General features: G+C 45.9%; 2 protein-coding genes across 4 annotated transcripts in view; one reads left to right on the plus strand and one right to left on the minus strand.

The window, feature by feature from the left end:
- The window catches only part of Capn3 (calpain 3), a 54185-nt gene extending 45855 nt beyond the window's left edge, over positions 1-8330 (plus strand). For both annotated transcript variants that reach the window (XM_052724286.1, XM_052724288.1), the window contains 7 exons: positions 260-317; positions 402-466; positions 885-953; positions 1042-1120; positions 1321-1437; positions 2353-2411; positions 3261-8330. In XM_052724286.1, the coding sequence (XP_052580246.1) occupies positions 260-317; positions 402-466; positions 885-953; positions 1042-1120; positions 1321-1437; positions 2353-2411; positions 3261-3287 (474 nt within the window). In that variant the 3' untranslated portion in view covers positions 3288-8330. The remainder of the gene's footprint in view (positions 1-259; positions 318-401; positions 467-884; positions 954-1041; positions 1121-1320; positions 1438-2352; positions 2412-3260) is intronic.
- Znf106 (zinc finger protein 106) overlaps positions 5148-14153 on the minus strand; it is a 58077-nt gene continuing 49071 nt past the window's right edge. For both annotated transcript variants that reach the window (XM_052724273.1, XM_052724274.1), the window contains 3 exons: positions 13879-13950; positions 9273-9419; positions 5148-8669 (listed from right to left, as the gene is read on the minus strand). In XM_052724273.1, coding sequence (XP_052580233.1) covers positions 8613-8669; positions 9273-9419; positions 13879-13950 — 276 coding nt within the window. In that variant the 3' untranslated portion in view covers positions 5148-8612. The remainder of the gene's footprint in view (positions 8670-9272; positions 9420-13878; positions 13951-14153) is intronic.

The raw sequence follows: 14153 nt of genomic DNA on the forward strand, positions 1-14153 counted from the left end.
TGGGGGAGCCAGAAGATGTGTATCACATCAAAGAAACCCGTGCCTTTGGGTCGGGGACTAACACCAGCACTGGGTGGCGCAGAGCCTTGTGGTTATGAGCGGCTCCTTGCGGTCTGTACAGCTGAGGGTGTGGAAACTGGCCTGTCTTGCCCAGAAAAGCCCCAGCTTCCCATGGCAGAAGACAGGGGATCTTACAAGGGTGGACAGCTGCGACTTGTCCACTGGTTGCTCTGCCCTTCACAATTTTCCTCTCCCTCAGGACATGGAGATCTGTGCTGACGAACTCAAGAACATCCTTAACATGGTGGTGAACAAACGTGAGCCGCTCATGCCAGATGCGGGGGATGGGCAGGGGCCGCAGCTGTCTGAAAGCAGCTCCTCACCCTTCTCCATCCCCCCAGACAAGGACCTGAAGACACAAGGGTTCACGCTGGAGTCTTGCCGAAGCATGATAGCTCTCATGGATGTATCCTTTCTGCCACCATCCCCAATCCTCTTACATCTGCCCACAGAGCCAGGGGAACAATTGGGGGTGGCCATGCCTAGGGAAAGACTTAAGGGGATCTTGACTCAGACAATCGGGCTGACAGGGGTGGTTAGGGAAGGATACTGGGTTTTGGCTGGTCGTCATCTCCTGTCTTACTGCAGGCCTGAAATCCTACTTGGGATGCTGCCCAAACAAGGATTACTTGGGGGGCAGGCTCTGTGGGCTATAGAGATGGTAGGAACTCTGATTAAGAATGAAGGGGAAGGATAGAATCTGGGATCAGGAGTCCCGGTAGAGGATACTGGTTGCTCTGCCTTCCCTGCATGGTATCCTAGATACTCCTCCCAGTTCAGGGGGATCTTACTATGTGCCTGTGGCCCTGACATCCATCCTCCAGACAGATGGCTCTGGGAGGCTGAATCTGCAAGAGTTCCATCACCTCTGGAAAAAGATCAAGGCCTGGCAGGTAGGATGAGAGTCTAATGTGGGAGTGATGGACAAGGTTAACTTGGGATTAAGTGTGTAACTGCTATCTTTGAATTTCCTATTTTCAGAAAATCTTCAAACACTATGACACAGACCATTCCGGCACCATCAATAGCTATGAGATGCGAAATGCAGTCAATGATGCAGGTGCTGTGGGGAAGAGGGTAGAGGATGCAGACCCAAGAGCTGGGGAGAGCAGGAGGGGATGGGAGACTAGACTACTAGGGCCCTGTTAGAGAAAGGGGGGGGGGGGGCTTCTTTCCCAAGCCAGTGTGGCCAGGAAGGGGAGAAGGGAGACTGCAAAGCCCGAGAACTTCACTCCCCTTTCCTCTCCCTGTACTTCCAAGGCTTCCACCTCAACAGCCAACTCTATGACATCATCACCATGCGCTATGCAGACAAGCACATGAACATCGACTTTGACAGTTTCATTTGCTGCTTCGTCAGGCTGGAAGGGATGTTCAGTAAGTGTCTTAAGGTTTCTATTGCTGTGAAGAGACACCATGACCGTGGCAACTCTTACAAGGAAACATTTCATTGGGGCTGGCTTACAGTTCAAAGGTTTAGTCCATTATCATCATGGCAGGAATCACGGCAGCATGCAGGCAGACATGGTGCTGGAGAGGTAGCTGGGAGTTCTATATCAGGATCAGCAGGCAGCAGGGAGAGAGAGTGACATGGGGCCTGGCTTGAACATATGAAACCTCGAAGCCCACCCCCAGTGACACACGTCTTCCAACAAGGCCACACCTCCTAATAGTGCCACTCCCTATGGGCCTATAGGGGCCATTTCCATCCAAATCACCACAGTGAGTGAGAGGCTGGCTACCCTTCAGCTCTCTCAACCCCTTTCCCCATGGCACAGCTCTGGCAGTAAGAGCTCAGCCTGACAATTGCCCAGTCTCCTGCACTGAGGCTGCATATCAGTCATTAGTCTCCGTAGGCCAAGAAAAGGATGGCAAAGGGAGAGATGCGGGTTATGTTCCGCATGGATTTGTGTGGAAGGACAGCACTCAGCACAGGGGCTTCCTAAATTACAGATCTGAGCACTCAGATCATGCTCACTTGTGACCCAGCAGGTACTAGAGGTAGGAGGATAGACCTTAGTTCAGTAATATAAGGGCTGGCAAGACGACTCAGCAGAATGTGTCTGATGACTTGAGTTCAATGGCCGAAACCCAGGAGGCGGAAGGAAAGAACCAATTTCAGAGTTGCCCTCCAACCTCTACATGTGTTCTGTGGTATGTGCCCACATGCACACACAATAATAAATTCTTTAAAAAGCAAACACGAGCAAACTAAGCCAAAACCCAAGGAGGGTGCAAACGATGGTGGCGGAGGTAGTGACTGGCTTTTGGCCTATGCTTTCTTTCACACAGGAGCTTTTAACGCATTCGACAAGGACGGAGATGGCATCATCAAACTGAATGTTCTCGAGGTAAGCATAACAAACAGCACATCCTCCGCACCATCAAACCCAAGGTGAGGTCAGCGAGGCAGACTGGATCCAGTGTGTTCCTCACTCCCAGGACAGGAGCTCGAAAGGGAGCCTAATGAAGACTGTGGTTCCTGGGGAGATGAATGGGGGGGTACCTTGAGAGCTTTGCCCCCCCCCCCAAGTTGCAGTGCCAGAAAACACTTTCCTAGAAAAGACCCAGGGAAAAGGAGCTGTTTGCTCTTTTTAAGAACCTTCGCTTGCCCCCTTATCCCCTTCCCAATGCAAGAGATCCTAGAGCTGACAGGCCTCTGTAGCAAGAATCTTAAAAGTCCTTATTAATAAAATCAAACCTGAGGCCAAGTGCTGGGGTTAATACTGGAAGATCAGAGAGACAGAACAAGCCACAGCTAACCTCACCTGGCCAACTTCTCAGCTGATCTTTTTTTCTCAGACTGGAAGCTTCTATGTCCTCATATCCAAATGGCTCTCAGCTGAACTGTGCTGCTTAAAGCCTAAAAGCTTAACCAGCCAAATGCTTCTAGTTTCTGGTCCTCATGCCTTATATATCTTTCTGTTTTCTGCCATCACTTCCTGGGATTAAAGGCATGTGTCACCATGCCTGGCTGTTTCCAATGTAGCCTTGAACTCACAGAGATTGAGGGATTTCTGTCTCTGGAATGCTAGGATTAAAGGCGTGTGCTACCACTGGCCTAACTTCTGTTTAATATTGTGGCTGTTCTGTCTCTGACCCCAGATAAGTTTATTAGGGTGCACAATATTTTGGGGAACACAATACCACCACAGGCCTCTTTGCATGCTTTTGTACTGATCTGGGGCTTCCTCTTTCAGTGGCTGCAGCTTACCATGTATGCCTGAACCAGACAGGCCTCATGCAAGATCAACCAAGATTCCAACCCAACCCAACCCAGCTAGAGCCATTTACCACGAAGAATCCAGCGGCTGCACCTCCACAAAACCTAGGAGGCTTCTGGCCTTGTTCCTTCTCCACTCTGCCCCCAATCTCGGTGCCCAGCCTGGTGCTTGGGAGAACTCTCTTTGCCACCGGAAGGCTAGTGTCTGCCTGAGCTAGGTGCGGCCTCACTGGGCGGTCTGCTGATTCTGAATTGCCCACTTAGCTTGCACGGGGCTGTCCACAGCACCAGCTAATGGTACTCACTCATACAGGAACCCAGTCACCAAGTCTGCACTCAGTTCTGCCAGTTTCAGGATGGGTTTACTCTGGGGTAAACAGGGCTGATGCTTGGAGATATCTGACAAAAATTTGGCTGCATTCTAAAAAAAGTTAAATAAAGGCACATGTATGGCTGATTCCATTGTTTTCTTTATTAACATTTCTCAGCCACAGCACGACTGTCTTTCAGCCATACTTTCATATAGCACCTCCATAAAGACCTAGTTTGGGGCTAGGGAGATGGTTCAGTGGGTAAAGGGGTATGCAAGCATGAGGACCCCAGGGTGGATCCCTAAAAGCCAAGCATGGTAGCTCACACCTGTAACTCCAGTACTGCAGAGCCAAGACAGAGGATCTCTACAGGTTTTTTGGCCAGCCCGTCTAGCAAAAGGGACAATGTCTGGTGAGAGCCCGTCTCAAAAAATAAGGTAGAAGGACTGGGGCAATGGCTCACTGGGTAAAAATGCCGAGTCTGGATCCCCAGCACCCACATAAATGTAAATGCCTGTTGGAGTGATCACCCACCTGTAATCCCATCCCAAGAGAGACAAAGAAAGGATCCCTGGCAAACTGATCAGCTAGACTAGGTGGCTTGGCAGGCTCTGGGTTAAAGAGACCTGGCTTCGGCGTCAAAGGTGGAGAGTGATCCAGGAAGACAGTTATCAACCCGACCTCCACAAGCATGCACACACCACATGCACACAAAGGGAGATAGAGGAAAACACCCAAAGTCAGTCTGACCTCCACACCTGCACGAATTTACACAACACCAAGAAAACCCTGTTTAGTCTATGGATATACCTGACTGTCCAGTATTGGAAGGGATGTGTCTGGCTAGTGTATAAATCGAGAAAAGCTCTAGTTCCAGGATAAGATGATGGGGAATACATATGGAACCAAAGGCTTGAGTCCCACTGAAATCACGCCTCCTCCGACCATTCCTCTTCTTATTGTAATCTTGGTTTATGTGGACCATGAAAGCTTTGCCACTTTCATGTCTGAGCAGCTCATGTCTGCCTGGTGTCTGTGGGGGCAGAAGAGGGCACCAGGTTCCCTAGGACTGGGAGCTAGAGATGGCTGTGAGAGCCATGTGGGCACTGGAACCACGGCCAGGTCCTCTGGAAGAGCAGCCAGTGCTCTTAACCCCTGAGCCAGCCCTCCAGCCTCACTACTGCTAGTTCTTGAGCTCAGGGACCACTCAGATCGTTTCCAAGATTGCTGGTGTGGAACAAACACATAGGGGCAGTAGAAGGAGATGAATGGGGGCGGTGATCAAAGTACACTGTATGTGTGAAATAAACTAATTTTAAGTCAAATAAATGGGTAACACGATGGGCCAGTGATTTTTTTTTTCATCCTAGCTCCTCTGCTCACTGGCCTATCTAACATTAAAACAACCCCTGACCATGAGTTTAATCTAGACCTTGGGTGGGTCTGTGGCACAGATACAATAAGCACCATGTTTCCTGCCCACTGTCTTGTTCTTTATGCCAAAATGGAAAAGGCTGATCACGAAAACACAAAGTAACAAAATGAACACTTAGTAAAAGTACTTCATTCTCTTCTTGTATTTGCTTTATATCTCGCTTACAAAGTTATGAAGTTCACAGCTTTTATACCAAAATGTAAGAAGGCTGTTTAGAAATAATTTTGCAGTCAAATTTCACCTGACATTTCTTCTAATCCATGTTTAGTATTGAAATACAGTAAGAAACCAAGGTGCTGGGCAGCTCTGGGTGTCTACTTCCCCCCACAGCCTTTCCTTCGCTACCCTCTGCCAGCACTGGGCTGCTTCTGGGCTGGCCTGGGCCATGTCCTTGGGGTTGGAGGTGAAGACAAGGCTGTTGTATGGTAAATGGTAGGTTAATTTACATAAGGTTTCACACACATCTGCATATGGAAGTGTGACCCAACACACCCCCACCACAGCTTCCTCCTTTCCTGACTATCAGGCCACCTCCCTGAAACCCAACATTCTCAGTGACAGGACAGAGATGAAGCCACCACTTAAGTATGCCAAGTACAGCCTTACAGTAATTCTAGAACTCTCCTTCAAGCAACAGGAACAAATTTGCTAAGTAAGCATATGCAAACTGCAGCTATTTAAGCAAACCACAAGGGAGGTGTTGTTCAAACCCTACTTCACGATATTCTTCAATTTCCTTCCCAATGAATTATCTTCCATAAAATAATACTGTGTCATTCTTGTAAGTGTGACCTACATCCAGCAGCTCAGCCACATGCCCATGCACTGAAACTGTCCTATACATAAATCTACTCGAAAACAACAAAACCTTTGTTGGCAACAATCACTTCAATCCTAAAAGTACTGGCTTGGATTCACTGTAGTCCAGGAATTCAAATTTTCAAGGGCAAACTCTCCCGAATAAAACGTCTTCCCGACAAGAGCAGTGCTAACAGCGACTCCTCGGACTTAAGTGATGTCAGGACACATTTTGCCATTTTTTTATTTGCATTGTTTACAATTGAGCAAAGTATGCCAAAATGTGTTTTGAACCTAAGTGAAAACTTTAAAAAAAAATTGAAAGTGGCTGGTTATTTTATTAGAACCGTTATTGTAAACACAAAAGGATTTTTTAAGATTTTCTTTGCTTTGAGCTGCTGGTCTAGGCATAAAGAATTTAAAAATAAAAATGACCTGCAAGTACTCCTTAGAAATGTCTTGGGTTTTGGAGGTTATTTATTAGTCACTTTCCTTCTCCTTCAAATTACCCAACCAACGAAAGTCAGCACAGACCCGAGCTGCCCCTTCTGAGGGGAACTGGAGGCTGATCATGAAGGACCAACATAATGAACAACTTAAGAGGCAGTCACAGTCTGTCTCCACAGGCAGCCACTGCTGAGGAGCCAAGAAACCCGGGCTCTTCATTCTCAGTGCAACCCTAGACCGCTCAACCTGGAGAACAGAGATCTGATGCCCCAAACAATTCCACCTCTTCTTGAAGTCACCACACTGCTTCAAAGAAAGCCCTGTGAAATGAGGAGACCCCGGTGCAAGTGCCCCCGACACTCGGGCAAGCAGGCAGAGGCATGCACACAATGGTACCAAGGGAAACTCAGTTCCTACTAATCGTCGGCTGCAAGCCCTTAGGCCCTCAAGCGTCCTCACCACTGGTCAACACCTTACATTCTTCTTCCCTGCTGCACACGGCCCCTCCACTCCCATCCCTTCCTACATTCCCTTGGGCGAACGGGGAACCTGTGCTTCCTCAGCACACTGCTCTGCCAATGTGGAAACTTGAGATGCCGTAGCTCAAAGAATAATGCAGGTTTAGCAATAAACCCAAGTGAACTTTCCTAAGAAATCACTTCCCAGACCCACAGAAGTGTGGCTCCTCTGGTCACCCTTACAGAAAATGGAGGTGAGAGGTCGGAAAGGTTTTCAGTCTTACACAGAAATAGCATAAATATGCTTTGTCAATAAAAGCCCAGCATCACACAATGGTTCTCTTCACATCTAAGCCATGTGGTTAACAAAAGTTTTCCTACACAATAGGCCACATGTGAACAGCCACTCATTTGTGGGTCACTCATGAGCCCCTAGATTTGTTCTTAACATTTTCTGGATCCAGTAAGAACTACTGGAACCATTCCTAGGGGAAAACAAAAAAGACATACTTAGTCTTTTGTGCAATTTCAGAGGATTCACAGACTGACTTGAAGCCTATCCATCAATCCCTGGCAGAGTTGCCCTGCCCAGAGCATATGAGGAGGTTTGATCAGGCCAGGTACAAAAACAGAGTCTGCAATCCTAGCACCAGAAAGCATTGCATCCTGAAGCTAGGGTATGTGCCGTGACAGACCTCTCCCTCTGAAGAACCTGAGTTTTGAGAACTCAGAAACAAAATATTAGGAAGTAACACTTGTTTAGTTTTACATACAAGTCTTGAGAAAATCCAGGCACAAAGCAATCCTACTAAGGCATGTGACATGGGCACTCCCAATGGCTGCCTTTCTGTCACCATACTCCACTTCCTTAGCTGGCATGAATGTAAAGGCAGACACTGCTTCAGAAGTTATTCTCTGAAGGCCTGCTTGATGTCCTGTCAGCTGAATCCAGATGCTCATCCCAGCTCCCCTATCTAGGGTGCTGCGAGTAGGCTGAAAGCTGCCCCCCTGCCCCCCTGCCCCCCTGCCCGCCCGCCCCCGGCAGCTCCCTGCACCACTGCTCTAGGCACAGCAAGACAATAAGAGATGGGGGCTGGTAACAGGGCAACCCAAAAGGCGTCAAGGCTCCATGAGGCTCCGAGAGCCAGAAGATGGAAAGAGGATAAAGGTATGCCTTCCGTTCAAGCAGCCAGTGAGTGCAGAGGGGAGGGAGGCACCCCACTGCGCACTCTGGAGCAATTTACTGGTAAATGCTGTCTTTAGGGACTGGCCGTCGTAGAACTTGTCCTAAGTCTAAACTACGGCAAGCAGAGCAGCTGGCCGATTCTCAGGCCTCTACACATTTCCTTTTGTACCTACAGCCAGCTTTATCCATCTACAGAGCACTTCATAGTGAAACACTGCACATAATTATTAAAAAAAGAAAACGATTTGCTTCAAATTTAAATACCCAGTTATTTCAAAAGGAGGAATTATAACCGATCCTGAAAAACCTATCATAAGCCATCATAAGACATAAAGCAGAAATGACAAACTGAATCAATAAAATATGTGTATGATTAGGATCAAACTGGGTAACCAATTAATATCTGAATCTTTAATAAACACCTATAGTCTAGTAGCATAAATCTCTGTATGTCATCTCTCCCAGAAGAGTATGGTATGGTTCCTTAGAATCCACTTAACCTTACATGCTCCAGCAGACTTGATTTGTATGTAACCTATCACCCCACGGACTGCCCCGACTTTGCTAGCGGTAGGTCTGGCTGTGAACCACTTTCTCCTTCCCAGCTTCACTGGAGAGGGACAGAGTGGCCTGTGCGAGGGGCCAATGTGAAGAGAGTTCACAAATAACTTCCCAACATGGGAGGCAAAACACTTCACGAATCCATTTTGCTTTCATCTTCAGCATGCCGCTCGATATGTCCTGCAACGTCCTGGGGGAGAAGGAGAGGACTGTGAGAAACAAACAGGTCGCAGGGCAGGGAAGTTAAAGTGAGGAACACAGAACTGGGTTGTACAGACGTCAGGGGCGGTGGCGCCAGCCTCCTGCTAACCCACAGCAAACTATCCACCTAGAGATGACATCTCCCTTAGCACAAGCGCACAAACCTGAAGACTCTGCTTAACTTCTTTATGAAAAACAGCCCAATTATTGTTTTGAAAATCTTGTTTAAATCCCAAATTCTTGAGTAATAAAAAGAAAAATTCCCAGCCCCTCTCTATTTATCGCAATCCTGAACACCTTAAAAAGCAAACTGGGCTTGCTGGTCTTTGCTCTAAGTCAACGGTTCTCAACCTATGGGTCAACACCCCTTTGGGGGTCCAACAACCCTTTTACAGGGGTCACATATCAGATATTTACATTATGATTTATAACAGTAGCAAAATTACAGTTATGAAGCAGCAACGAAAATAATTTTATTTTTGGGGGTCACCACAGCATGAGGAACTGTATTAAAGGACCGCAGCGTTAGGAAGGTTGAGAACCACTGCTCTAAGGTATCTGCTAAGCCCAGGCTGATCCAATCCCATAATACCTGCTTGGATCCTCTCCTAGCTGTGAAAAAAGCATCACAGTTCTTCCAGCGACATTTCAGTGTCTGAAAGTTCCGATTAGTGTGGTCAGTCAGCAAATGTTGTTTTAAGTGATCCACAACACCAAATATCAGAGTGCAGCCATGCCACTGTAAGAAAGGATGAGGGTCCATGAAGAGGAGCACAGAAAACACATAGAGATGTGTGCACACACAAACACCTTCTTCCTCTCTCGCTACGGCAGCTCTGGCTGGCCTAAACCTGCCAGGGAGACCAGGCTGGCTTTGAACTCTCAGAATCTAGCTGCCTGTGTGGAGATTAAATGATGTCCCACTATGCCCAGCTAGAGCATGTCCTTTATCTTGTATCATAAAATAAAATTTGCTACATTTATTTTGTAATCTTTTTTTTTTTTTTGGTTTTTTGAGACAGGGTTTCCCTGTTTAACAGTTCTGGCTGTCCTGGAACTTGTTTTGTAGACTCGTAATCCATTTTTTTCCCAAAGGCAAGCAGCTTTCCTATAACATCGAAAGGAATATATTTAACAACTCTAAGAATCATGAAACTAAACTACAAAGCGATACAAGCTGTGACTAGTGGGGCCCACCTGCAATTCCAGTACTCGGGAGGTAGAAGTGGGAGGATCAGGAGTTCAAGACCAGCTTTGGCTACACAGTGGGTGGGAAGTCAGCCAGTATGGGCTACATGAGACAGCTACCTGCTGTGGAAGTCTGACTTTTAAAACTCACACCTCTACTGCTTGAATCACAATCTTTTACTTACCCACTTAAAATAAAATGTAGTTTTCCGTAAATATGTGCCTCAATCTCATGTATTACTCATGAAGCACAAAGCTTCTGTTCTTGCTTCTAAACCTTCAGCCTTGTAATGAACATTATGTCTGCCAGTTCCGGGATGTCACTTAAGTTTTAGTTAGCATGTATTAATTATGCACAGAGGGTTTTATTATGTCATTCTCACACACATATACAATGTATCTGATCATCTCCTCACACTCTCCTGTGTCCTCCAATCCTGCTGGTTTCTCAACCAGTCTCCCTCCTTCCTCCTTCTCTGCTTACAGCAGTGTTGGCAGAGGTTATCTACACAAGCACGTGGTGAGTGGCTACACCAAAGAAAGTGTCTCTTTCTCCCAGCAATCAGTCACTGCCATTACATCCTCAGAGAAGGATGGCACCTTGAGAGCCCCTCCCTCTAGGATGTTCATTACTAAATAGCAATTAAAATCTGAGGGCTTTTTCCCAGACAGATTATTTCAACTACCTTTGTGTTACAGGTCTAGTCCTCCATTTTGATTACCTTCCCTGAGAATAATGACAAGCAAAGACAGTGATATATACCAGAGCTGAAAAGTAATTAGGCTACAGACAAACCTAGAATCAAACTTGAAAAAGCATCCAACATTCCATTAATTCTGGTAAGGAGGTCAGGGTTTAGGGAAACGAAACCTAGTGCCCTAGCTTCCACGGGTCACCCCCAGTACTAGAACCAACTGAAAACAAGGCCGACAGGGATGGGGCTTAAGTTTTGTGGGCTAATTATTAGTTTCCATATTTTAAGAAAACAATACATTTAGCCCAGTGGGCTAAGTTAAAACTACAAACTTAAAATTCTAAGTTTTTCTTCATTTATCAGAAACCACAAAGCCATAAATTGTTGTAGAATATTATTATGATTATGATTTTCTTTTGGCTTTTTTCGAGACAGAGTTTCTCTGTGTAGCATTTGGAACCTGTCCTGAAACTCACTTTGTAGACCAGGCTGGCCACGAACTCAGAGAGATCCGCCTGCCTCTGCCTCCCAAGTGTTTGGATTAAAGGTGTGCGCCACCACCGCCGCTGCCACCACCTGGCGTAGGATATTATTTTAAGATGTTTTATTACATTTGTTTATGCTGTGGAACATTTGTTTTAATGATGCAAAGATGTGTTGTATTCTTTTATGTTGCATTTGTTTAACTCTGTGAAGCTGTGTTACATTGCCTGTCTTAAAAATCACCTGATGGTCTAATAAAGAGCTGAACAGTCAATAGCAAGGCAGGAGAAAGTACAGGCGGGGCTGGCAGGCAGAGAGAATAATCAGAAGGATAAAAAGAGAGATGAAGGAGTGAGAAAAGAAGGAGCCAGCCACCCAGCCAGACACCGATTAAGAAGGAAAGAAAAGATATAAAGAAATAGAGAAAGGTAAAAGCTCAGAGGCAAAAGGTAGATGAGATAATTTTAAAAAGGCTGGCAAGAAACAAGCCAAGCTAAGGCCAGGCATTCATAAATTAAGAATAAGACTGATTTATTTGGGAGCTGGGTGGTGGGTCCCCCAAAAGAGAAAAGAACAAAGAGCACAGAGTCCAAAGAGTAATAAATACTTATAACACCTGAGAAGGGGAGTGCAAAGTGGAGAGGCTATAACAGCAAGCACACTATTTACTGATTTAGTAACAAACAGACCACCTAGGAGGGGAGAGACTTCTGGGGCAAGGACTGGCCTATCACGTGTGAGGTTTAAAACTTTGGAACTGCAAACAAGACAAAACAAAATCTCACCCACAAACTCCTCAAAACAAAACCAACACCTAGGAGATAAAGTGAGAAGCCACTATTCACAGATCTCATATCAAACTTGATTTTTCAATAAAGAAGTCAAAAAGCAGGCTGGAGAGATGGCTTAGCAGTTAAGAGTACTAGCTGCTACTCTACCAGAGGTCCTGATTTCAATTCCTAGCAACCACATGGTGGCTCACAACCATCTATAATGAGATCTGGTGCCCTCTTCTGGCCCATAGGCATATATGCAGGCAGAACACTGTATACATAATAAATAAATAAATCTTAAAAAAAAAAAAAAAGACTACTTCCTACTTTCTCTTCTATCAGGTTCAGAGTAAATGGATTTATGTTGAGATCCTTGATCCACTTGGACTTAAGTTTTGTGCATGGTGACAGATATCGATCTATTTGCAGTCTTCTACATGTTGACATCCAATTATGCCAGCACCATTTGTTGAAGATGCTTTCTTTTTTCCATTGTACAGCTTTGGCTTCTTTGTCGAAAATCATATGTTCATATGTGTACGGATTAATGTCAAGGTCTTCAATTCGATTCCATTGATCCACATGTTGGTTTTTATGCCAGTACCAAGCTGTTTTTATTATTGTAGCTCTATAGTAGAGCTTGAAGTCAGGGATCGTGATGCCTCCAGAGGTTGTTTTATTGTACAGAATTCTTTTGGCTATCCTGGGTTTTTTGTTTTTCCATATGAAGTTGAGTATTGTTCTTTCCAGGTCTGTGAAGAATTGTGTTGGGATTTGATGGGGATTACACTGAATCTGTAGATTGCTTTTGGTAAGATTGCCATTTTTACTATGTTAATCCTACCTATCCATGAGCATGAGAGATCTTTTCATTTTCTAACGTCTTCTTCAATTTCTTTCTTCAGGGACTTAAAGTTCTTTTCATACAGGTAATGGTTGAGAGAGTGCCTGAGCTGACCTACTCTGGTGATCGGATGGCTGAACACCCTAACTGTCATGATAGAGCTCTCATCCAGTGACTGATGGAAGCAGATGCAGAGATCTATGGCCAAACCCCAGGTGGAGCTCCAGGAGTCCGAATGACAAGAGAAAGGAGGGAATATATGAGCAAGAGATATCGAGACCATGATTGGAAAAAGCACATGGACAAATAGTCAAACTAGTGGAAATGTATGAACTGTGAACCAATAGCTGAGGAGCTTCCACGGAACTAGACCAGGCCCTCTGGATAAGTGAGACAGTTGATGAGCTTGAACTGTTTAGGAGGCCCCCAGGCAGTGGGACTGGGACTTGTCCTTGGTGCATGAGCTGGCTTTTTGAAACCTAGGGCCTATGTATGCTGAGATACTTTGCTTAGCCTTGGTGCAGAGAGGAGGGGACTGGACCTGCCTCAGCTGAATCTACCAGGCAGGGCTGACTCCCCAGGGGAGACCTTGCCTTGGAGGAGGTGGGAATGGGGGGGAAGGGTGGGGGGTGGTAGGAGGGAGGACAGGGGAATCCGTGGCTTATATGTGAAATTAAATTAATTATAAAATAAAAATATTTATTTAAAAAAAAAAGTTGAAGCCGGGCGGTGGTGGCGCAAGCCTTTAATCCCAGCACTCGGGAGGCAGAGCCAGGTGGATCTCTGTGAGTTCGAGGCCAGCCTGGGCTACCAAGTGAGTCCCAGGAAAGGCGCAAAGCTACCCAGAGAAACCCTGTCTCGAAAAACCAAAAAAAAAAAAAAAAAAAAAGAGTTGAGCCAGGCAGTTAATCTCAGCACTTGGGAGGCAAAGCCAGGCGGATCTCTGTGAGTTCTAGGCCAGCCTGGTCTACAGAGTGAGATCCAGGACAGGAACCAAAACTATACAGAGAAACCCTGTCTCGAAAAACCAAAAAAGGGGGTGGAAAAGTCAAAAAGCATTTGTGTATTTTTCCAAAATGAAGCTTCTCTGTCATACAGTAAAAGGCACAAAGCAGACCACGAAACCCAAATGCTACACTGATGATCATGAAGATTTATAAACCAGCCCAGGACCGAGCAACTCTGAAGTCTGGTGACAATGGTCGTACTGCTTACCCAACAGCGGTAATTCTGCATCAGATTCAGCCGCACAGCCTGGATGCTTCCATCATAACAACCAGTGTAAATCTGGAGAAAGAGGTTTAGGGTATCAGACTAAACTTACACGAAGAAACAAATATAAAAACACTCTTCATGAAGTATAAAGAAACATATAAACCTCATGTAAAACCAGGGTCAAGACGCCAAAGTGGGGCAGTAATTTCTTGACCTTCTGGTCAGAGCCCCTTGAAACTGTGCCCCTTCGAGGGTCACCCTTGAGCTGTGGCTCA

This window comes from Peromyscus californicus, unplaced genomic scaffold, assembly GCF_007827085.1.
Source record: "Peromyscus californicus insignis strain IS unplaced genomic scaffold, ASM782708v3 Scaffold_7__1_contigs__length_154581171, whole genome shotgun sequence".
In the NCBI taxonomy this organism is placed as follows: domain Eukaryota; kingdom Metazoa; phylum Chordata; class Mammalia; order Rodentia; family Cricetidae; genus Peromyscus; species Peromyscus californicus.